Source organism: Zingiber officinale, chromosome 5B (assembly GCF_018446385.1).
Source record: "Zingiber officinale cultivar Zhangliang chromosome 5B, Zo_v1.1, whole genome shotgun sequence".
NCBI classification, from domain to species: Eukaryota; Viridiplantae; Streptophyta; class Magnoliopsida; order Zingiberales; family Zingiberaceae; genus Zingiber; species Zingiber officinale.
In genome coordinates, this window is record NC_055995.1 from 135,962,677 (window position 1) to 135,984,409 (window position 21,733).

Here is a 21,733-nt window from a genome sequence, read left to right on the forward strand (position 1 = left end):
TCTTCGGATTCGCTTAGGTTTCTGGCTTGGTTGGTGGGGCATAGCCGGTGAGGATGAGCTGAATCATGCAAAACACCTATTTGTAAAATGGCAAATCTGTAGTTGAAACGTTGCGTAAATGGCTGTTTCGTGTTTTGGATTAGTCGCTTGCTTTCTCCGTCGCTTTGTTGCGCTTGCCTTTTTCTTTTTCTTAGTGGCAAATTTATTATTTATTTGGATATTTTAAAAAAAAATCGAGGATTGATTTGTCCTTTTACTTTTCAGTTTCATCTTTTACGCTTCTGCTCCTTCACTCCGTCTCAAGGGATAGAGAGGGAGCTCTCAGCGGGGAGGCGGAGAGGCGGTGCTGAGGGAGCTGCAGCGGTGTCTGTCTGCAGGTCCTTCTACATTCTCCGCAGAAGAAATCACTGGTGAGTCCTTCAACAGATCTGACTATATCATCAATCCTCCTCTGATCTGTTTTCGTTTTGTTTTGTTTTTTGTTTTATATTTTTTAATAGATATTTTGACGGGATCTGCTCTCGTTTTCCGTTTATCTTGTCAGCGGAACATTATACTTCGACGTCGAGATCGTTTTCAGCTCATGTTTATTTTATTTTATTTTATTTAGTTTTGTCTTCATCGAATTTGCCTTGCTACTGTTGTTTACTACTTATTATAGTCTTAGATTTGTTTTTTGTTGACATGCTGTACTGGTTTTGGGAATGTCTTTTGAATCAACTCTGGATCTTGTTTTTTAGGGATAAATGGACAGATGGGTATTTGTTTTGTGAGTGAAAGTTACTTTGGGAGGGCTTGAGTTTGAGTGGCTGTACTGAAGTTTATTACTGACTGATCTTGGTTCTTCCGGTGGCGTTTGTGATGTTCAGATCAGGGTTTCGAGGCTTGCAATTTTCCCATGGGGAAATCTCCTGGAAGATGGATCAAGACACTTCTCTTCGGAAAGAAGACTAAATCACATACTTCAAGGGGAAGGAATGTACTGGTATGAATTTTATTATGATTATTTTGATTTTTTTGGTTCAAGTATTGTGTAGTACACTAATAGATAATACCTTTTGTGAAAAAGGGTTTGTAGCTGATTTTCTTGCATTTGTTACACTGACAATTTGTTTGTGCCTCAGTTATAATATACATGGCCATGGATCTTAGTATAGGTATCAAAAGTAGTTATAAGATAAACATTATAAAATTTAAGTATGGAGTAGACAGTGTGGATTTTTATGGTGCAAAATTGAAGAAAATTTTAAAGCATTTATAGTATTACCATGAATAAGAATATTAAAGATGAAAATTATGTCATTTCTTGAAACTTTAGCAACTGAGATAGATATAATCCTTGGCCTAATGTTCTCTTAGTCTTACAAATATGTTAATTTTTAGCTCTCACAAACAAGGCCTTGATCTCCTGGTTGGTTCCTCTCATTCTTTAAGAGCTGCCTATATTTGACCCTTGTATTTCTTAGAAGTAAATATCCCCCTCCATTAATTAGCTAAATAATTTTGTTAGTGTTGTTAAGTAACTGAATTTATAAATTGTCAGGATTTTCATATTCAACTAGCTTTTATCTTGCATTTCTAGAAAATTACTCTTATGATGATTACATTTGTGATCTGCAGTCAGAAGCTAATAACAAAGGATACGCTGTTGGAAAAGATCCGAATTTGGTAGTGAATTCCCTAGAAATTTCCGAACCACTCCCTGTAAGCACTGAGAATAGTAGAGATACAGTAAATGACGGAAAACCATCAGATACTGGGGAGCCAGCCATTTCCAACACTAGTCAAGGAGTTGTAGGATCTACGACATCAGAAGCCATGAGCAATAACATAGAAAAGCAGGCTGCCATAAAGGCACAGGCAGCATTCCGTGGTTATCTGGTAATTCAATATCTTATATTTTGGTAAAAATTACAAAATTTCTTTTCCAAAAGAATCAGAGTGCTTCTATTTTATGTTAACTTACATGGTACTTCCAAATGGCATACCTATCTTATAATTTCATTAATGATAATTTGGTGCAGGCTCGTAGGGCATTTCGTGCACTGAAAGGTATTATTAGGCTGCAGGCTATAATACGTGGGCATCTGGTGAGAAGACAGGCTATTGCAACTCTACATGCTATGGAGGGAATTGTCAAGTTACAAGCTATAGCTCGTGGAAGAAAAGTTAGAAGTTCCTTTAGTGAGCTGAAAGTCACTGTAAACTATTATCAACTAAAGACTGTGGTAAATACAAACTAATTCCTTTTTTTTCCTTCTATTTTTGGTTTGTCATAATAGATCTCTTTTTCCTTCTAAATCAAATTAAACTTTTCATTGTTTAATTTGCCTTTCATAACATTGAGTCTGACCTCAAAGACTATCAACCTCATTTTCTGGTAGTTTATGATCCTGGAATAATGTCCTCTAATTCACATTGAAACAAATTATGCTCAAAGAATCAATGCATGGAACTCCACGATGCTTTGAGTGGTTGATTATAATAGTATATACTAGTGTACCAAAATCATTTTGCTGACGTCTATTGTCATAATTATGTTTTGTTATAATCCACGATTTAGTCAATTTAGTGAGATATATTTTCATTAGCTATTTACTGCAGCTTCATCCATATGAGGCCTATGTATTGACTGTTCATGTACAGGGAACATACTATCAGAAGTAGGACTTCTTGGAGATACCAGGCATCATTTGAGATGTGAAATATTCTTGCATGTGTAGAATACAATATTTACTGTTTTCTTCGTCTATACATATAGGAGAGGAATTCTCTTTTACTATCAATGACACAGGTGAAGAATCCACTTTGAAAGTCAAGAGCTCTAGTATCATTGTACCTGATCCTGTAGGTTAAGTTGACCGTAATACATGGCAACCTGTTCCATGGTGCTCTCACCACCAGATTCAAGACAGTGAAACCAGACAATTTGTTGCCTGCTAGTGAAATTCATTAAAAACTTGTTAGTTTCTTATCTAAAGTTCAGATGAACATTCTGAACTATCAATCCATGGGCAGCATGTTCACTATTAGTGCTTGTAGCACTGATTATAAGGACGAAGTAACATTGATCAGCGTAGGAGGAAACCCTAGTCAGTTGACTTGGATGAGGAAGCTCTTATTCAATGCCATGTGAATTGTGCATCTTTGCTTACTTCTGGAAGAAGCATTGCACACTGTTGATCCTGTAAGTGAGAGGGACAGAGAATTGAGGATAAGCTTATCTGTTATGAGTTTTGGTTGCATGAGTTAATGAATAGCCGCTTAAGTGTGGATAGGTTATATTGGTTGCCTTGTCCCGTCTAGGTTGCATCCATTGGATTAGTGGTTCTACGATATGCAGATTGGAAGGACCTTATGTAATCAATGCCAACTAAGAGGTGGGTGGCATATGACAAAGATCAATGTGTTTATTGAGGTAGTCTCCTCTGTGTGACTAAGTTCAGTTTCAGTCCATAGGATAGGTGGAATGATAAGTTTAACCTGTGCCGACCAAAATGGAACAACATTTTAATCTTTGATTTTAGCCAATTCCAAACAGTTGGGATTTATGCGGCCACATGATGATGATGAAAAACTTACTATTATTTAGCTGGTTTGGGGGCTTATAGACAAAGCTTCTAATTTAAGTAAAAAAAAATGGTCTATTTATCACATTAGGATTCTCTTTCAATTGAAATGCTGATTTTTAGTAAATTATATACTTCTAACTTTCTTCTAATATCAGGTTTCTGGAGTCTTTATCTTAGAGCAACTTTGTTATTAACGTGAAGTCATAAGGAAATTCAAAAGTGATCCAATATTGACAGATGAACGACTAATGTGATATTGATTCCTACGTTGTGATTTTAGTATGAAATTTGTATTTCGCTATGTTCTTCCCCTTCCATTATCATGTCACTGGTATCTGTGAAGTCATAAGGAAATTCAAAAGTGATCCAATATTGACAGATGAACGACTAATGTGATATTGATTCCTACGTTGTGATTTTAGTATGAAATTTGTATTTCGCTATGTTCTTCCCCTTCCATTATCATGTCACTGGTATCTGTTAGGGATCCCTTTATGAAATTCTCAAGTTATATTGACCTTTCTATTTTTTCAAATTTAAATTAAGACTTTCAATCCATACTTTAGTATTCATTTTTCTTTCTTTTTTTCCAGGATCCGATATCACAAGATGCTTGGAAAGGGAAGTTTTCATCAAATACATATATATGGAAGGTATATTTGTTCCGTTCTATGTTTTTTAAAGCAAATAATCCAGGTTAGCTAGTGTAACTGTCTCAACTAAAGCCTTTTGGTATCAAACATGTCTATGGTTCGATTTGAAAATACAGTTTGGCTCAAACTCTTCTCGGCATATACACTTGCCATATCCATGTCATGTCATTCAGTTTGGTTCTATCACTCAGACTCAGCATATACACCTTTTGTACCCATGTCAAACCTGACAATGTTATGAGTATGAAAAAAGAGTCCTAGTAGCTGAAATAAGAAGAAATCCTGAAGGAATTTTACCTAGGGCTTCGCAGGCCAATCACATCATGCTCGGAGAAAGGAAGTTTGGCAGTAGGGAAGGAGGGGACTACAGTGGTTGCATTGGGAGGCATCTTATTGGGATAAGAAGAGGGAGGGGACATTGCAGCTGCTCGTGTTGAGATATATGGGAAGGGGTGATGGCTGGCTTGGTTCTTCATTTCAATGTGCTCTATCTTGTTTGTAGATTGTGTATCATCATAATCTAGTTGTTTCACTAACGACTTCATTTCTTTGTGTGGTTGTGAGTGATGAAAGGATAGGAAAAAGGTAATATTTGTGGGGTAATGGAGGAGAGCACTAGGCCAATTAGGTTATATTTGGGAACATTTCAATAAGCCTTCCAAAATTTTTAGTAATTTCAAATTTCCCCCAAATTTATGACTTTTCAAAATATTACCAACTTTTTAGGTCTTTTCATAATGCCCCTTAAACTATACACAATAGGTTATATACATTATATGCTGCAGGAATTATATATGCATTTGCTATATATTATATGAATTATATATTACCTTACATCAATATTTATATTTTTAGATTCATTTTCTCCTTGCTCCCATGCCCTAATTTGGACCCCACCTTATTATGATGAGTCCTCTTTCCTCTTTTGAACAAAACATGCCTTGAATGCTTGAATTCATACTGTGCCAGACACCTTCATCTAAGTGCAAGTTAACAGCTTGGTATGGAAGTATTTGGTGGACATGTAAAATGCTGCACTCACTGCTGAACTCTGCTGATGGCTTGACATTCTGTTCTTTACTATACCAATTTGTTTGCTACCTTCTAGCATATGTTACATTTGCCTTTGTAAAATTATCATCTTTCTTGCTTGTTCTATTAATTCCATGTATCTATGATTTTTTTAGTAGTTTTTTTACTTTTTTTATTGTTTTTGAATAAACTGATCTGCCAACAAATTTGTCTGTTTACAAGTTATTCATGTTCTGCAGCTTCTTTCTTCATCCATTCTTGCAAAACCATTGCAAATTAATTATGATAAAGGTGACCCAAATTCAGTCTTCAGCTGGTTAGACAGATGGACCACTATCAGTTTCACAGTGCCGACAGTCAAGTCGAAACGGAGAATTATTTCGAAAGGCCAAGCAAACCGTGCTGTGGAATATGAATCAGGAAAATCAAGGCGCGTGCGAAATAGCTCTGCCTCAAATGTTGGAGCTGCTCAAACAAATACCAACAATGAACCTGAGAAAACAAAGAGGAATCTGAAAAAGGCAAACACTTACCAAACAGAAGGCATACCAGAACAAGCACAATCAGAGCTCGAAAGGGTAAAACGTAATTTAAGAAAGATATCTACTATAAAGGATGGGAATGAGCAACCAGAGATTGGAAGTCAGAAATCAGACCTAAGTTTGAAAAAGGTGGCTGTTAGTTTATCTGAGAATCCTAGCCAAGGAGTTGTTGATTCCATGGAAAAAACAAAGAAGGATACTGCTGTAACACCTACTATGAAACTGGATACTGAAAATGCTTCCGGACCCACTGTAGCAGATGAACAAATTGATGTGCTGCCTGATGATAAACCATCGAATGAAACACAACTATTGCAGGAGATAGATAATTCTGAGAACAACATAGTGATGAGTGAAGAAGTAAGCTTGAAGGAAGAACTTTGTCATGAAACCCAAAAGACCAGCAAAAGGAGATCTTTCTCGGCCAAATCAGAATATCCTGAAAACGGGTTGCCAAATATTCCTGTGGTTCCTAGTTATATGGCTGCAACTGAATCTGCTAAGGCAAAATTACGTGGGCAAATATCTCCAAGGCTTGTGTCGGACTCTGTCGACAAAAGTGGAATTACTCGCCGACACTCTCTACCGTCCACTACCAATGGCAAGATGAGTTCGCCCAGGACAAAGAAACCAGTACAAGGTAGGGATGTAAATGGTATGAATTCATTCCTTATCTTCAAGATAGATGCATTTACTTTGTTAATACTTCCGAAAATATATTTCAACCACCCTTCCTCCTAGTGCATTTACCTGGTGCTATCTAAAAAAAAATAGTTTGCTTTTTCAAAATTTTCATTTCACTCCTAACCCCATTAATCCTGTTAATTCATTGAACGACATAGTAAATAATTACTACTGAGTGATATCAAAGTCATTGTTATTCTTTTGCTCATTTATTTTTTCTTAGGATTAAATCTAGTGATATTCCATGTATAACTTGAATGACAATTTACAATCTAAAGGTGCAGAGAGGGACTAAAAATTTTAAATACAATGACTCTGCATTGCCTTCGTTTTCAGGGGAATGGTCTTCAAATTTGTGCACTAGAAACACTTAATATAATTTCCTTTTCATGGAATTGGTCTTCTAATTCTCTACATTTGCAGATAGGGCGATTCAAGTGGGTTGGAGGCGGTGAATTTTACTCGGAAATACAGATCCACTGTCTGGAGTAAAATTTGACTTTAATCGGAGTAGATTTTTGTTTCCTATTTATTTGCTTGTTGATATTGTGCTCTAGTGCATTCTAAACTTACTGATTTGAACGGATCAATGTGTGGTTTGTTCCAAAAGCATCCATATGCCCTGCCTATGTCTGCCTGTGCATAGTCTTATCTGCAGGGTTAGCTTTCAGTCAGCTTTGCCTTCCTTTCTTTTCGGTTCTCACTTTTTTCTTCTCTATTTGATGATGTGATATGAACATTTGAAGATTCATGGCAACTTATGAATGTTGAGGGAAGGCTGATGCAAGGTAGGAGTTAAGCAATTAGGATGGATGGATATTTCTGATGTATCGAGAATTCGAAGCAGTAGTTTCTGATAGTAGTTACCAATTATCATGCGAATGGAACCTGTCGTTGGATTTTTCCGAGATGTTATGTTGTGTGTGTTGTCTTGTACATTAAAGTAATATGAGGGCTTGTTTTGCCCGGTGAAATGAAGGCCCATTAAATGAACATGGTCCAAACATTAGCCCATTAAATGAGGGCTGTAGTCATAATCGTTGCCTGGCTCCCGTTTTGCTTTAAAATCGACGTGTATATGGACAATTAGAGTCAGCGTAGCTTATTAAAGTAAACAACCGTCTATATTCAGTATCGTAAGGTAAATTAGTACCAAAAACGGCCCATTATTCCTCGGTAGCTTGGCACGAAGTATTAAATCCATTATGTTAAGTAGGATAGAGGTGGATTGCCTCACGTTAAAAGTCAAATAGAGTCCTAATTTCAGTTGATTAAAAGTGTTTTTTGCCATTGGATCCATTAATTTCAATGGGTCAAACTTAGACCCTGCACGCTGAGTTGGATCTCAACCCGTTGGAGATGATAGACAAATCTTGACCCACCAAATGGGCTGCATTTGGGTCCATTAAGGATAATATCGACCAAATCTCGGTGCATTAAAGCTAAGAAGGGCCGCATTCCGTCAAACTAATCGGGACGATTTCAGCCTACTAAAATGGGCCTGGCCTCAGCTCAGTAATTGTGGCCGCTACATTCCCAGTATTGAACCATTGAAAGAAGGCCCAGATTGCAATCCCGTGACTTAACATGGGCCGATACTTGTTCAGCTTGGGCCAAGAGTTTAGCCCATTAACAGCGATTGCCACCCAACATAGGCATTACACTGACCTGAAAGAACATAAGTTGGGCCAACCCATTAAGATCCAGTTGGACTCCCACTTGGGTCAACACGCCCATTGAGCTGCTTACTTAATGGCTCAAATTGTAGCCCAGTTTCTAGTTACAACACGATGATTATTAGCCAACAAAAAAATCGATGAATATTATCATAATAATTAAACTAAACAAATCATCAACAATTGAATAATTATAATGCGCAATAAGCTTCCCGGACATAGCACAGATGAACATATGACACATAATAATCAAGAGTCATTATCAAAAACCGACGATATGAAATTTATCCTATCATGATACCAACATCCGTGTATCTATATTTACCTCACTTCATATCTATAGAGCCGATACTAGGGGACGTTAAGATAACATATTTACTTTTTTTTTTTGGTATTAAAATGCACAATAAGAACAGTCGTTACACAACAGTCACAAATGGCTCAACCACACCAGTCAAGTTTTCACACATAAAAATTAATAATAATAATAATACTTTGAATATAGACTTTTCTGCTTGAACCAAAATCAAATCTGAAGAACCAAACCTCAACAGATATTATCTGAGAGCTAGTGGAACCTCTTGGTTCCACGTCCCCATCAATTGTTAAAAGGAACAAATTTTGGACCTTTCTCAGTGATGGCAATGATCGTGACAGAAAGATAAAGCCATCTCAAGATACAACCTTCATATCTCTTTTGAATAATACTAAGCAATGCAAATCTCATGGAGGACCCTCAGAAAGATTCCTATCAGGCCTAACCTGGCAAGCAAACAATGAAAAAATTTAGCATAAGAAGCTTCAACTATTTGTTAACTAATCGAAAGTTTCTCCTTGACCAATATGTAGTTTGACCTCTAAAGTCAGTTTGTCGAAAGTCGCAAGAACTCAAAGAAACTCCCAAGGCTGTCACCTCCATTGAGCCATCAAAATCAAGAGAAACTGATACATCTCGGCTATACTTGGCATAGGTCGGACAATAATGGCTGGGGATATGATCGCAGCCGGCTTGGATGGCTTGAAGAGGTTCCTCTATAAAATTTCAATTCCTGCTAATCACTAACAGAATCCTAAACTTCTGTTTCCTGGAATCTTTGTTCAATAACATATATCAAGTTTCAGATAATACAGCGTCAATAGCTAATCATCCGTGTCCTATAAATGAGACCAGTAAAAAAAAACTTTTGAACAAGCAACAGTTGAAAATGCAGACAAAAGGATGAAAAAAAAATAAAAAGATGACATAGAAGGAAGAATACTGATATTTCATCAGCACCCCAAAGCCAAGCATTGTCAATAGCAAGAACCCTAGAAACATTGCTCAAGTGGAAAACCCAAAACTCACAAATCCATCAAGGCAATTGCCTTCTGGAGCTTGAGCGAATTTTTTCATTGGCAACTAATTGAATTTTTGGCATATAGAAGCTTAACCACGAAAGTACTGAACATCTGTAAATAGCCGAGCTTTACTTATAGCCATTTTAATCTTGACAAGGAAGAATAACACTAATCGATTAGGAATCAATCATCCACTAAACAGGATAGATTGCAGTCATCATGCTGACTGACTGCATCAACCCAGTGGCCTACAAGTGATGATTGGCAAAAGGTCATTGAGCCAACTCTTGTTTTGATGCAGTTGTTTCCCTTATGCCTGTCAAATCTCACGTTTACCATGATGATTTGCCAAGCCAAAAATAGTGAATGCTTTATGGTCTTCATTTTACTAATCACCACTTGGCAAATTGGACGAGATCCATAGTTTCCACACGGCTGAGACTACCTCATAGGAAACTAGCTAATAAACTCTTTCTCCTGGATGACTCCATGATTCTCGCGCAATGTCTGAATCTATCATTATGTGAAACTCTAGTAGATTTTGGTTCCATCATTGTATGCCAAACAATTTCTATGGAGTCAGAACAGTCGGATGAAATGGTAGCAATCCTACTAATGAGAGTTATCGTCAATGAGTTCGAATTTCCTTCATACCACTCATTCTTAGATTCTTTACTCTTTGCAAAGTGGTAGGATCTTGGGGTGCCCGACTCAACTGGGATAACAAAAACTTAGGCAGCTGGTATTCCTTATTTTCAAATGTAATCCTTCTCTCCTAGTGTTATGCTACATGTCATCAGCATTTCCATACCAATTTTATCTCATCAGTGGTAAATCTTTCACCTTTTGAGTGATTGACCACAGATTTGGAAGTTAGGATGAGACGACTAATTTAGAGGCTGTACTAAGACAGTTTGGTGCGAAGCTTCTGATATGATATGAGCAACTATCTTTCTCACAGCATTAGGCAGACCCTTAACTGGGTGTAGCTTAACTATGGTGAATATGATTACCTAAGGCAGAACATGGCAAAATAGTTTAACTTTTGAATGTCTTAACCGCCTAAATTATAGGCGCTAAAGACAATTCCTAAGGCTGAATTAACAACAAAAGTATGAAAAGATGTTTGACAGCCTATGTAACAGAGAAATCTAATCCATTCAAATCAATAATGACGCCAACAATCACTTCCTAACATTCACACAATACATATGTTTTCGGAAATTGTAACCAGTAACCAGACAATCAGCAAAATAACCAAATTAGGAGGAGAAGTAGCTTAACTTTGGTGAAATGATCACTCAAAGCAAAGTACGACAAGAGAGTTTAATTTTGAAGATCTAAACAACCTTCATTTTGGTACTAAATTTCATTGACTGACTTAACAAAGTAAGTATGGGAAGATGTTTGGTAGAAGAAATATCAACCATGAAAAGCAATAATGACACCAATCATTTCTAGTATTCACATAGTACATAGTTTCTGGAAATTGTAACCAGTAACCAGATCAATCCAGAAAAATAACCATACTATACACGTGACTACGGGAGACAAATTCAGATAGAACAATGAGTGAATTTTTCATGCCAAGCTGTAGATATATTTATTGTTTCAGGAAGAAGAACATACCAATGAGGAGGTCATGGACGTCAAATTTTGTCAAGCTTGTCCATCTTTACCACAGGGTTTGCCTTGGAGATCGCCTCCTGGCCAGAAGCCTTGTAGTCGAAGGTACAATCGTGCTTGTCGGAGTACCTGTGGACAGAACAGAACACCTCCCCACAGCGGCACTTAAACCCCATCAATCCCACCTTCTTATTGCAGCAACCGCAGCGATTCTTCGGCGGCGCGTCAGAGCTCTCCGACGCCGCATCGCCGTACCCGCCCAAGCTCGCAGACCCAGCGTCGATCGCGTCGGCTACGATCGGCTTCTCTTCAAGCAGTTTTGGATCAACGGCCAGCGGGATTGCGAGCGTCTCCATCGACGCCTTGGATTTAGTCAAGTAGTAGTCCTTGTAGCATTTGGAGCAGAGGTCGTTCGTCGCGGGGCTTCCGAAGAAGCCGCAGTTGTTGGCGCACAGGATCGGGATGTTAGGGGACTCGAACTCCGACTTCTCCGCCGTCTCCAGCTTCTGCCGCTCCTGCTCCATACCGGAAGAAGAAGAACCCTAACTGCGATCCGCCGCCTGCTCCACCGCCCTCTCGAGGCCCTCGCGATCGATGCGAATCGAGGAACGATCTGCGATATTAAGGAGGATCCATGGAGAAGCTGACCATCGCGTTCTAATCAGTTAAGCTGGCCATTGTTGGCCCATTAACTCTTTTGGCCCATTAAGGATGTACCGTCAAATTATTCGTTCAGATATCACATTGGTGTAAAATGTTTTTTTTTTCAAAAAATAAATAGATAAAATGACATTTTACTTAACCGCGTAATGAAGTTTGAATATTACTCACTCAACTTTTATAATTCTAAAAATATGCATCATATTCTTGTTATACCTCTCTTTTCTTTTTGCATGAAATCACTTCAAGCTAAAATAAATATACTCATAATTTCTACTTTCAAATGTGAATACCTGAACATTAATTGAAAATAGTAAATTTTTAAATTTATAAATGTTGATAAAATTTATCAAAAGTTCATTATAAAATCAAGGATAATAATACATGTTAACCAACACCGTGATGGATTCTCTGGACGCTTAACTTATAAAATATTAAAATTTTTAAATTTTCGAGCAAGGACAACTCCACTTCTCCCTTAAATATTTTAATAGAAAATAATAGAGTACTATAGTAATGAAGTATAGTAATAGTTCCTTTATATTTTAAATAAATTTTACTAATATATTATTTATAGTTATTATTATTATCCTATCTTATGTTTAAAATTTTTTTATTGATCCGGCGGTAAGAATGGGGGATCCACTTCCTGAAGGGTCCCAGCCAGAGGACGGATGGAGGATTGACTAAACGGGTAATGACCGCGTCAAGCAGTCGAACAGGTCCGAGCGGAGCCAGAGATAACCCAGCCATGGGCTTGGGTTTCCGACGCCAAGGCGGGAGGACTGAATGGCCGAGCGGGTGTCTGCCCGGCTGGGACCGAAGGGCCGAGCGGGTGGTCCGCTCGGCCAGGATAAGGGCGAGGATACAAAGGTTAGCCGAGCGGCCTATTCGTTCGGCTCGGGATATGGGATGTCAGCAAAGGCATGTCTAGGGATATGGGATGTCAGCAAAGGCATGTCTGATGATTATGCCGTACACAAGATTGCACGATGGAGGATCTCGCCGTCACATCATGGAGAGGTTGATACAGTAGAGGTATGGCCTTATGGATGCCCTTCTGACAAACTCATACCTGGGCATGGTCGAAAGCAGGTGATTGCTTTGATTGGCGCGCCCAGGCTCCTTCGAGAGGTCTATATAAGGTCTCCATTTCTTCACCGGAGGTACGCTGGTCTGAATCTCTGAAGCCACCTCTTTGTTATTCCTCGTCTGACTTGAGCGTCGGAGGGCCGTCGCCGGGACACCCCTCCCGGCTCGGTTTTGTTACAGGTTCGCCGGAGCACTCGAGGATCCAGTAGGAAGCGCCACGTCCCTAGCGTCCTTTGACTTCTGATTCGGACAGGATCATTTATAATCAATAAAATATTTTCCAAAAACTCCATTAATCTATAGCAGAATGTTTGAATAAAAAGAAATTATTTTTCTTCAGAGATATTTTTTATATGATAAATTATATATATATATATATATATATATAATCTTTACCCCTTGTAAAATTTCTGGAATCTGCCCCTAGACCATTAGTCAGTTTTGAATGAAAGTGACATATTCATCAGGTCTCCTTAATATATCCATGATTAAAATTTGACATCATAAATAAAGAACACTAAATTTTGGAATGAATTGAATAAAAATTTATGTATGCGGGAATGTGATACGTTTGATTATAATAACCAAGGATGTTTTTTAATGTTTGTTCAAAATTTATGACACCGTTATTTATTCCGTCAACTGAACAAACAAAAATCAGAATTGAAGTGTTTTTTAGTGAAACTGAACAGAATATTAATTCGACCATACCTTCCAACTAAATAACTAAAGACCACATATAGATCGATATTGAATGAATGGAACATATATATATGGATGATATCATATTATTTTATCACCACTCTATCAAACTACTTCTGACATCACTCAGATCAAGCAAAACAAGGCCAAAATCTTTATGAACAAAATGAACATAACAAAGACATTTTTACCTTTCAAAAGTTAAAAATAATAATAATACTGAAAGAAGCCATGCAGCTCAAGATCAAGCAAAAGCTACTAGAGCAAGTTAAAAGATCTAAATAGCAGTCATTTAAATACTCCACATGCATAGCTGATATAACTCCCCAATCTCAATTAATGTTCCAGTTTCTGACCCATAACTTGCTAAAATTAACTGCAGAAAAAGAAATTAGGGACTAAATTGCTAAAACGCAAAAGTATGAGGGACATTAGCCCACTAAACTAGTATATAATGTTGTCCTACTTCTGAAAAGTGGTGCTTTCAGAGAGTCATGGAGAAGGAGGAGGAGAAGAAGAAGAAGGAGAAGGGGATTCGCAAAGCTCTGCAAACGCACCTCTCGAAGCTGAAGAGGATGCCGTCGAATCTAGTTAGCTTCTCGAACTCCGGCCACCCTGCTGCTTCCGCCACGCATCGCCTTTTGTCGGCGTGCAAGTACCCGAGCACTCCTTCCATGGGCGCCGGCCGGCACACCGGCGCCACTCTCTCCGACATCGACCGGTTCCTCTGCGACAACTTTCGTTCGCTCTACGTCCACGATGACGAGGCACCGCCTGGCTCCGCTCCGTGGAGCGACGCAACCGCGCCATCATCGTCATCTTCGTCGGATGAAAAAAGCGAGGGCGTCGCGGTGACGACGGTTTCGGTGGACCCCTATCGCGATTTCCGGCGGTCGATGGAGGAGATGATGGAGTCGCGGCTCGCGGATGCTGCGGACCTGGACTGGGATTTCATGGAGGAGCTCCTCCTCTGCTACCTGGACCTCAACCATGGGCGCGTCCACAAGCACATCCTCAGGGCCTTTGCTGACCTCGCCATCAGCTTCGGCCGCTCTCGCCGGTGGAGATCGGCGGTGACAGAGGGGAAAGAGCAAGCCAGGACGTCGTCGCTGCCTGGGAAGATCTGCAAGTAGCAATAATCATATAGACAAAAGGAAAATAAATAAATAATAAGTCAAAACACACACATATATACACATATAGTTCACACATTCAGCGTATGAAATCTTATATTAAGTTCAAAAGCTCTGCCGTGTTTGCAATTGTGTTGCAGGACAAATTGACAACATTGTATACCTGAGCATGTTTAGAGAAACAACATCAAATCCATGTTTAACATGTTTCTCAATTCTAACATCTTAAAAAAAAAAATCTGGATTGCAAATGGTTAGCCATTTTATCCAAACAGTTCACTCATTTTGATTTCTTCGACTCCCTAGCTCCTCTCGATCCGATGATGTTACAAATGGGTTGATCGGGGGATTGAAGTAGTCGGAGGGCAGGATGAACTTTGAGGTCTCGCATTATCAGCTTCTGGCCCACATCCAATTCGCTCAAGTCGACATCTATGTAGGGTGGAATGATGTCTGCAGGGCAAAGATACTTCACTGTCCTGTTTATAGTATTCAAGTAAGCGCCTGCAAAGTAAGAGAGTAGTGTTTATAGTATTCAAGTAAGCGCCTGCAAAGTAAGAGAGGAATGTTTTACGTGTATAAAATCATTAACGAGCAAAACACATATTATCTACTTAATTTGAAGAAATCATATGCGTTCTATAACAGTTAACATAGAAGCAACGTATTCTGCAGTTCGTAACTTATACAGCACATAGAACAGCTCACCACTTCGTGCATCTTAGTGCCAATGAATGCAGTAGAGCTATGGTTCCTTATTTGGTTGAGTATTATAATGAGAAGGGGCAAAAGATCCAAAAATAGAATACAATTTTGGTTCTTTCAAAAAATGGAATGCATGTTAAGCATGATGATCTACAGTCAATCAACCGTTGCCTCTCTATCACCACCAATAACAAAAGCCTACGTTGCAAGAGATAGTTTCTGCAACTTGAACTCGTGGCCATAAGGTCAAACAGCGATAAGTTTACTGTTGTGCCAAAGCTCTCCTTGGCCACCAATAATAGTCTATGTAAACATGCCAAAGAAAGCATTAAAACCGCAAGAATGAACTCCCAAGTCCTAACAACCACAAGCCATCATAAATGAGAAAACAGAAAGAGAATCAAGAAAATTTATCTGTGAGATTTTGAGAGGTAATAGAAAGTGTTCACTGCAGTAAGAGAACTGGCCTGTGCAGATGCAGCGGCAGCCATTCACTGCAGTACAAAGATCAGAGAATCAAGCATGGCAACAACAAGGCCTTGCCTTTGACTGTTGTGAAAGCGAAGGTGGAGGAAGATGAGCAAGAAAAGCACGAGGAGAGGTCGCCGTGATCGGTAAGACGAAAAACTAGGATTTTTTTTCAGGTTTTAACTTGATCTTGTAATCTTGTTCAACAGAGTGCCATCGTGATGGACTGAACAGCATTTACTCTGATGGTTACATGCAGACCAATTGCAATATGTATAGTTGCTTATAATAAACAAGCATATTGGGGACTGCATATACAGTTCCACACACAAATGCATAGACGGCCAGATATGGAGTTGCCTGAAGCACCTTTTGGAAACATGGATAATATACTCTAATGAAATTAATAATTGTTTAACATAATCAAAATGGCTTAAAAGTTCTACATATTTTTACTTATTAGAATAGCGATATAGCTTATGATAAGATAACATTGATCTAGTTAACTCCAAATAGTCCATGGATAGGTTAGTAGTCAAATCAACTGAATTTGGACTGATAGCTTGCTGTTATTTTACATGACAAGTATTAAAACAGATAAGTCTATAAATAAGGTGTCAAAGAATAACGGCTATAAATATCCCTCACACTTTCCCTATAACCTTCAATGGCTTCTCTTTTAGCTCAAAATTTGAAGCATTGAAGGAGGATATTCTTACCCATCTCCCATTCATATTTTAAAGGTTTCCTTTAAGACAAACCTTCAAGATTGATCTTTGGCTAAAGAGGATGACAAAAATAACACACACACACACACAACCTGTTCTTATCCATTGTATCTTTCTCGGTCAATCATTTTGAGATAACATCTGATAGATAACTAGTCAACTTCCAAATACTTAGTATAATCCAATGTCCACTAATTTTCCAGTTGACAGGAATGCTAATATTCAGAATTTTTCCAACACATTTGTCAGAACATCAGAGCTTTCCACATTACAACACCTAATAAAACTATATCCCTTATAAGGCTCCTCCTTTTGAGAAAAATAAAGTCACTGATAGTGAGAGCTGATATAATCTAACAATTTGTTCTAACTATAACATAATTATATGTTAAGGTAAATTTCATAGATGGCGATATCCAATGACACATTTTTTGGTCCACACAAAGGGCCTGCTAAAAGGCATATAGCTAAAAGAAAAATATTGTTGAATGGAAATTTACTGTCACAATGGCAATGGCAATGGCAATGGCAAAAAGTTGCCTTAAAAGCCACTTATACCATAAAACAAGAAACCAAATATCAGAACTAAAGTGATGGCTTTGTATTACAATAACAATAAACATGGAAAACAGAAATACCTTTTCTAAGTCCAGGAGATGCATCTTCCCCTCTGAAAATGAGAGGAACATCAATTTTTAATAATGCTGAAGAGGGGGCTCTCACGAATGTCACATTAAGGGGTTCGTCAGTGGCCGAATGAAGATGCAACTAACAGGATTAAGAAAACTAATTAGTTGGTGTTTACATCAAGAAATGGTCTACTTTTGTATTTAAGACAGAAACACTTATATTAGCAACAAAGATGCATGGATCAGAGAAAAATCAGAGTAAGTGCTCCCAGAAAATAATTCAAGGAAACAACAATCGCATTCAAAGGACTGCACAGAAGCTTTTAAAATTAGATATTCACACTCCATATTTACAGAGTTACAGTAAGTAATAAACAAGAAAGTATCTAGCAAAAGATAGAATCTAGAAACGTTCTGTCTTTTTTCATCCTTTTGTGTGTGCGTGTGTTTGAATCCATGAATCAACAATACTAGTAAACTAATGTGAAGGCCCCTGTCCTAGGTACCATTGTTATTTTACTCAAGTATTACACAAAAACGAGCAAAAGCTTGCAATACTTTCAGAAAAGCTGGAGAGATATCATCATTTTATTTTTTTCAAAAATCAAACAACGATCTTTCATCAAAACGTCCATGAAGGTTAGATAAAAAGGAAATGACAAAGTTTCAGGAATTGGAGATATATGCGGTGCTATATTTTTTTTTTCTCAGCGTTCATATGCTTCCCAACTACATAATATGCCGTCCAAATCTAAGTTCCATATTTCACTAAGTCCGACTGATGATAATAGAATTGTTTTCAAAGCAGAATTTGCCCATGATAGATCCTACTCCAACTTTAGATTCATAGAAAAGTAGAAATGATTGCACAAATAAATAAATGGAGGCAACTCGGGGGAAAAAAAAATAGGAATGTGTAACCTTTCGTGGCAAGACCCGAACTTTTTCTATGATATCCCCGGAATCACCAAATTCGGAGAGCACCTCGAGCTCAAAGAGCCTGGAGAGGAAGAAAGACCTGCCTAAGTGATCCACGAGCTTCCGTATCTGCTTCGTCTGGACGGAAATGAGCCGCTTGTTTCCTCCATGTTGCCCATCCTCTTGCTCGAACACGATGCTGGGAACCCTCCCGGCCTTCCTCTCCTTGCTGGAGATGTTCTTACCGGACTTGTCCCGCGGGATCGCCGTGATCGTCTCCGAGTGTTTTGGGTCCGGCCTGGGGAACCCCTCTAAGTACTCGAGACGGGGCAATGGCTCGATCGGCGCCGGTTCATGCTGAGGAATCGTCGCCGCCGCCGAATTGGAAAAGTAACGGAGACGGAGGATGCCAACTCTCAGTGTTTCCGGTGATCTACGGAGCAACATTGAGGAAGTTTTGGGGTCGGTTGCAGTTGCGAGTGCCGGCGGCGAGGACCAGAGGTTTTGGTTGGGCGGTGCTGGTCCTTTATTTAGGGAACTTAGGTTTTGGGTAAATTGTTGATACACTCATTTCATTTTGTGGAATTCATTTACCTCCTTATTTTTTTGAAAATTAATACAAAGACTTTAGCAAAATATGAAAAGAGCGGACTTAATTATTTATATTGTTAAAAACAGCATTCTACTTATAATTTGATTATATGAAATATACTTCTATATATTTTTTAATTGATATTAAATATTTATTTTTTATAAAAAAATTGGAATATGCAAATGAGTAAATATGAACAGGCGAATCATTTATTCTAGAACTTGCAACAAAATGAATACTTTTATTTAGAGGTGTCAATTCAAATGGATCGGATAAGTTTGGATCAAAGATAATAATATTATAAAAAAGAATTTAATTTAAACTTGGTTTAAACTCAATTCGAAAATCTTAAATCCGAATACAGATTATCCAACCAACTCAAATAATATGTCCGATCTGAAAATTTTCTTTTTTTTCATTATTTCATTATAATTTTATTTTTATCTTAATATTTCATTTATTTCAGTTAGACAAATATTTTATTTTTCATATACATAAAACATCTTAATTTTTAAAATAAAATAAAATATAACCTAAAAGAAAATCCTTGAATCCTAAACTATCAATCCGAATCTAAATCAACTCAAAAATCCTAACATGAATCCAAAAACCCTCAATCCAAACTTGATATTTTTCGGATTGACTTAGATGACGGATCAGATCTATTTTTACAATCCTAACTTTATCATTTTTTTAAAAAAAATAATAATTTAATATCAATAAATTTTGTTATTAAAGACTCGTAATAACACTTAATTATCAACTTAGACACCAAACACTGTAAATTATTGGCTTGTGAGCTTGCGGCCACGGGTTGAGTCATGAAAACAACCTATTAAAATGTAAAATAAAAATGTGTATAATAGACCAATACGATTCGACCCTTTTTGAGATCCTGCATTCACCGTTCAAAAGTTGTGTGTACCGCCCTTTATTCACCAACAACAACAAACTTCCCATGCACATTATAACAGGTCATAATCTGTATCTGTAAAATTGTATCTGAAAGCAATTCATAAAATGTGATGAACAGACAAAACATGTAAAAGCATAAAGATCAACATTTTAATGAATTGCAGCAGTTATCGAAGGGAATGAATCAGGATATTCTCACAACCATCTTATTCTTCCTTCCAGCAGATAACAAGAGCAGTTTGCCATCAACAATGTCGATTCCTTCCACCCTCTTTTCCTCGGTATCGACCCTTTTGTTATTCAAATAGAGGCCTCCTTGCCTCATCAGCCGTCTTGCGGCAGACTTGCTAGCTAGCAAACCAGTGGACACTGAGAGATCAATCAAAGAAGAGTTCAGCACTTGCTCATATGACAAAGAACAAGATGGCACATCCTCCGCGATTCCTTCGATTGTTGCAGCATCCAACTGTGTCTCAGCTCCAGGTCTCAAAGCTTCGGTTGCCTTCAAAGCTTCGGTGAGTCCCCCATCCCCGTGCACGAAGCGCGTAACCTCTTCCGCAAGCCTCCTCTGAGCTGTATTAGGAACATAACCGGGCTTCTTCATTTGATCCTCTAGTTCTTCAATCTCTTCCATACTCAAAAAGGTAAGGATCTTCAAGAACTTTACGACATCAATGTCCGGTATCGAGAAGAAGTATTGATAGAACTTGTAGGGAGACAACATTGCCGCCGACAACCATATAGCCCCGTCTTCGGATTTCCCAAACTTGGTACCATCACTCTTGAGCAAGAGAGGGAAGGTCAAACCATAAGCCCCCTCAACCTGCAATATCTTTCGAATCAGTTCGGTGCCAGCAGTGATGTTGCCCCACTGATCGCTACCGCCAATCTGAACATTGACACCCATGTTTTTGAACAAATGTAGATAGTCATAACCCTGCAACAGCTGATAAGTGAACTCAGTGTAGCTCATTCCTTCATCTGAGGTTAACCTTCTCTTCACGCTCTCCTTGGCCATCATTATACCAACCCTAGCAAATCTTCCTACCTCTCTCAGGAAGTCTAACAATTTGATGTCCTTCCACCAGTCGTAATTGTTCAGAATCACAAAAGAATCATCAAAGATCAAACCTTTGTGAGGTTTCGCTTCCAGGTCGTCGCTAATATCCTCGTTCCCTAGCTTTCTTCCTAGGATTTTAGAGATTAAATCCTTGATGCCGGCAGTATTCCTCTCCAAGGTGTCTAGATCGAGCTCCGGCCGCTCTAAGCTTTTTCCAGACGGATCTCCCACGCGGCCAGTGGCGCCACCGATCAGGGCAACAGCCTTGTGGCCGCAGCGCTGGAACCAGGAAAGGACAATGATCCCTAGGAGGTTCCCGAGGTGCAAGCTTTCAGCGGTCGGATCGAAGCCGCAGTAGACCTTGAGGGGACTGGCGGCGGCGTTGGAGCACGCGGATCTGAGACTCTCGCTGGTGATGGATTCCACGAGGCCCCGCTCCTGGAGGATTTCGACGACGTTACGAGTGGCACAGGAACGGTCGGAGGGATCCAAGTCCAGGTTCGGCGCCGCGATGGTTTGAGGGGACGATTGAGAGGAGCATCGACGGAGAAGAGGAACGCCGCGGCGGCGGAAGGATAAGTTGGGCAGCGGCACGGATGGCCGAAGGGGCTTTAATCGGAGGAGGTGGAGGAGGGAAGCGCGAGAAGCCGTTAGGGCGGCGGCGGCGGCGGCCATGCCCCCAAGCTCGTATGCGGACGGAAATGGTTCGCAGGAAGGATTCTGGATTTTGGATTTTTGTGGAGTATAAGAAAATAAATGTATTATAAAATATAATGGGCCGATTCAGCCCATCAAGTTTTATTCCAAATAATATCAAATGAAAATAGCAAAAACAATATTAATTTATATAAAATAAAATACATTGTATTACATTTTATAAAAAACAATTTTACCTAAGATCATATATTACAACTACATGTTGAATAATGATTCTTGTATTTAGTTTATAAAAATATTATAGAGAATAGGTAAGAAATAATTTTTAAAATAATAAAATATTCTAGAATA

At 38.6% G+C, this 21,733-nt stretch overlaps 5 protein-coding genes across 7 annotated transcripts; 2 read left to right on the forward strand and 3 right to left on the reverse strand.

Moving 5' to 3' along the window:
- The first annotated feature begins 252 nt into the window (after window positions 1–252).
- LOC121986194 (protein IQ-DOMAIN 28-like) lies at window positions 253–7,157 on the forward strand. Of its 2 annotated transcripts, none has more exons than XM_042540047.1 (7): window positions 253–410; window positions 870–985; window positions 1,621–1,881; window positions 2,025–2,228; window positions 4,166–4,225; window positions 5,497–6,454; window positions 6,907–7,157. In XM_042540047.1, exons 2-7 carry the CDS (start codon window positions 899–901, stop codon window positions 6,936–6,938), a joined length of 1,602 nt encoding a protein of 533 aa, XP_042395981.1. In that variant the 5' UTR covers window positions 253–410; window positions 870–898; the 3' UTR covers window positions 6,939–7,157. The 2 variants fall into 2 exon arrangements, with proteins under 2 accessions (XP_042395981.1, XP_042395982.1); XM_042540048.1 differs by having other exon boundaries at window positions 5,497–6,439.
- Window positions 7,158–8,598: 1,441 nt separating this feature from the next.
- On the reverse strand, window positions 8,599–11,759 carry LOC121986195 (zinc finger A20 and AN1 domain-containing stress-associated protein 6-like). Of its 2 annotated transcripts, XR_006113356.1 has the most exons (3): window positions 11,127–11,759; window positions 9,015–9,251; window positions 8,599–8,921 (listed from the first exon to the last, which is right to left on the reverse strand). XR_006113356.1 is itself a non-coding variant. In XM_042540049.1 (2 exons), the coding sequence occupies exon 1, from the start codon at window positions 11,645–11,647 to the stop codon at window positions 11,147–11,149; it is 501 nt and encodes a 166-aa protein (XP_042395983.1). In that variant the 5' UTR covers window positions 11,648–11,759; the 3' UTR covers window positions 9,299–9,314; window positions 11,127–11,146. The 2 variants fall into 2 exon arrangements, 1 of the variants encoding a protein (XP_042395983.1); XM_042540049.1 differs by lacking the exons at window positions 8,599–8,921; window positions 9,015–9,251 and adding an exon at window positions 9,299–9,314.
- A 2,124-nt stretch (window positions 11,760–13,883) lies between these two features.
- On the forward strand, window positions 13,884–14,729 carry LOC121986198 (transcription repressor OFP11-like). The gene has a single exon (XM_042540052.1). The coding sequence runs from the start codon at window positions 14,072–14,074 to the stop codon at window positions 14,708–14,710; it is 639 nt and encodes a 212-aa protein (XP_042395986.1). The 5' UTR covers window positions 13,884–14,071; the 3' UTR covers window positions 14,711–14,729.
- A 48-nt stretch (window positions 14,730–14,777) lies between these two features.
- Window positions 14,778–18,680, reverse strand: LOC121986196 (50S ribosomal protein L25-like). Its single transcript, XM_042540051.1, has 3 exons — window positions 18,162–18,680; window positions 17,250–17,379; window positions 14,778–15,214 (listed from the first exon to the last, which is right to left on the reverse strand). Exons 1-3 carry the CDS (start codon window positions 18,603–18,605, stop codon window positions 14,991–14,993), a joined length of 798 nt encoding a protein of 265 aa, XP_042395985.1. The 5' UTR covers window positions 18,606–18,680; the 3' UTR covers window positions 14,778–14,990.
- A 1,055-nt stretch (window positions 18,681–19,735) lies between these two features.
- LOC121986199 (tyrosine--tRNA ligase, chloroplastic/mitochondrial-like) lies at window positions 19,736–21,445 on the reverse strand. Its single transcript, XM_042540053.1, has one exon. It carries the CDS (start codon window positions 21,398–21,400, stop codon window positions 19,850–19,852), a length of 1,551 nt encoding a protein of 516 aa, XP_042395987.1. The 5' UTR covers window positions 21,401–21,445; the 3' UTR covers window positions 19,736–19,849.
- Between the last annotated feature and the right edge of the window lie 288 nt (window positions 21,446–21,733).

Excerpts from the sequence above, each read along its gene's own strand:
- LOC121986198 (XM_042540052.1), top strand. The coding sequence starts at position 14,072 with ATGGAGAAGGAGGAGGAGAAGAAGAAGAAGGAGAAGGGGATTCGCAAA.
- LOC121986196 (XM_042540051.1), bottom strand. The coding sequence starts at position 18,605 with ATGTTGCTCCGTAGATCACCGGAAACACTGAGAGTTGGCATCCTCCGT. Across the intron at positions 17,380-18,161 it reads TTCGGGTCTTGCCACGAAAG|TTGCATCTTCATTCGGCCAC; the intron begins GTTACACATTCC and ends TAATCCTGTTAG. Across the intron at positions 15,215-17,249 it reads ATCTCCTGGACTTAGAAAAG|GCGCTTACTTGAATACTATA; the intron begins GTATTTCTGTTT and ends CTTACTTTGCAG.
- LOC121986194 (XM_042540047.1), top strand. The coding sequence starts at position 899 with ATGGGGAAATCTCCTGGAAGATGGATCAAGACACTTCTCTTCGGAAAG. Across the intron at positions 1,882-2,024 it reads CAGCATTCCGTGGTTATCTG|GCTCGTAGGGCATTTCGTGC; the intron begins GTAATTCAATAT and ends AATTTGGTGCAG. Across the intron at positions 4,226-5,496 it reads CAAATACATATATATGGAAG|CTTCTTTCTTCATCCATTCT; the intron begins GTATATTTGTTC and ends CATGTTCTGCAG.
- LOC121986195 (XM_042540049.1), bottom strand. The coding sequence starts at position 11,647 with ATGGAGCAGGAGCGGCAGAAGCTGGAGACGGCGGAGAAGTCGGAGTTC.
- LOC121986199 (XM_042540053.1), bottom strand. The coding sequence starts at position 21,400 with ATGGCCGCCGCCGCCGCCGCCCTAACGGCTTCTCGCGCTTCCCTCCTC.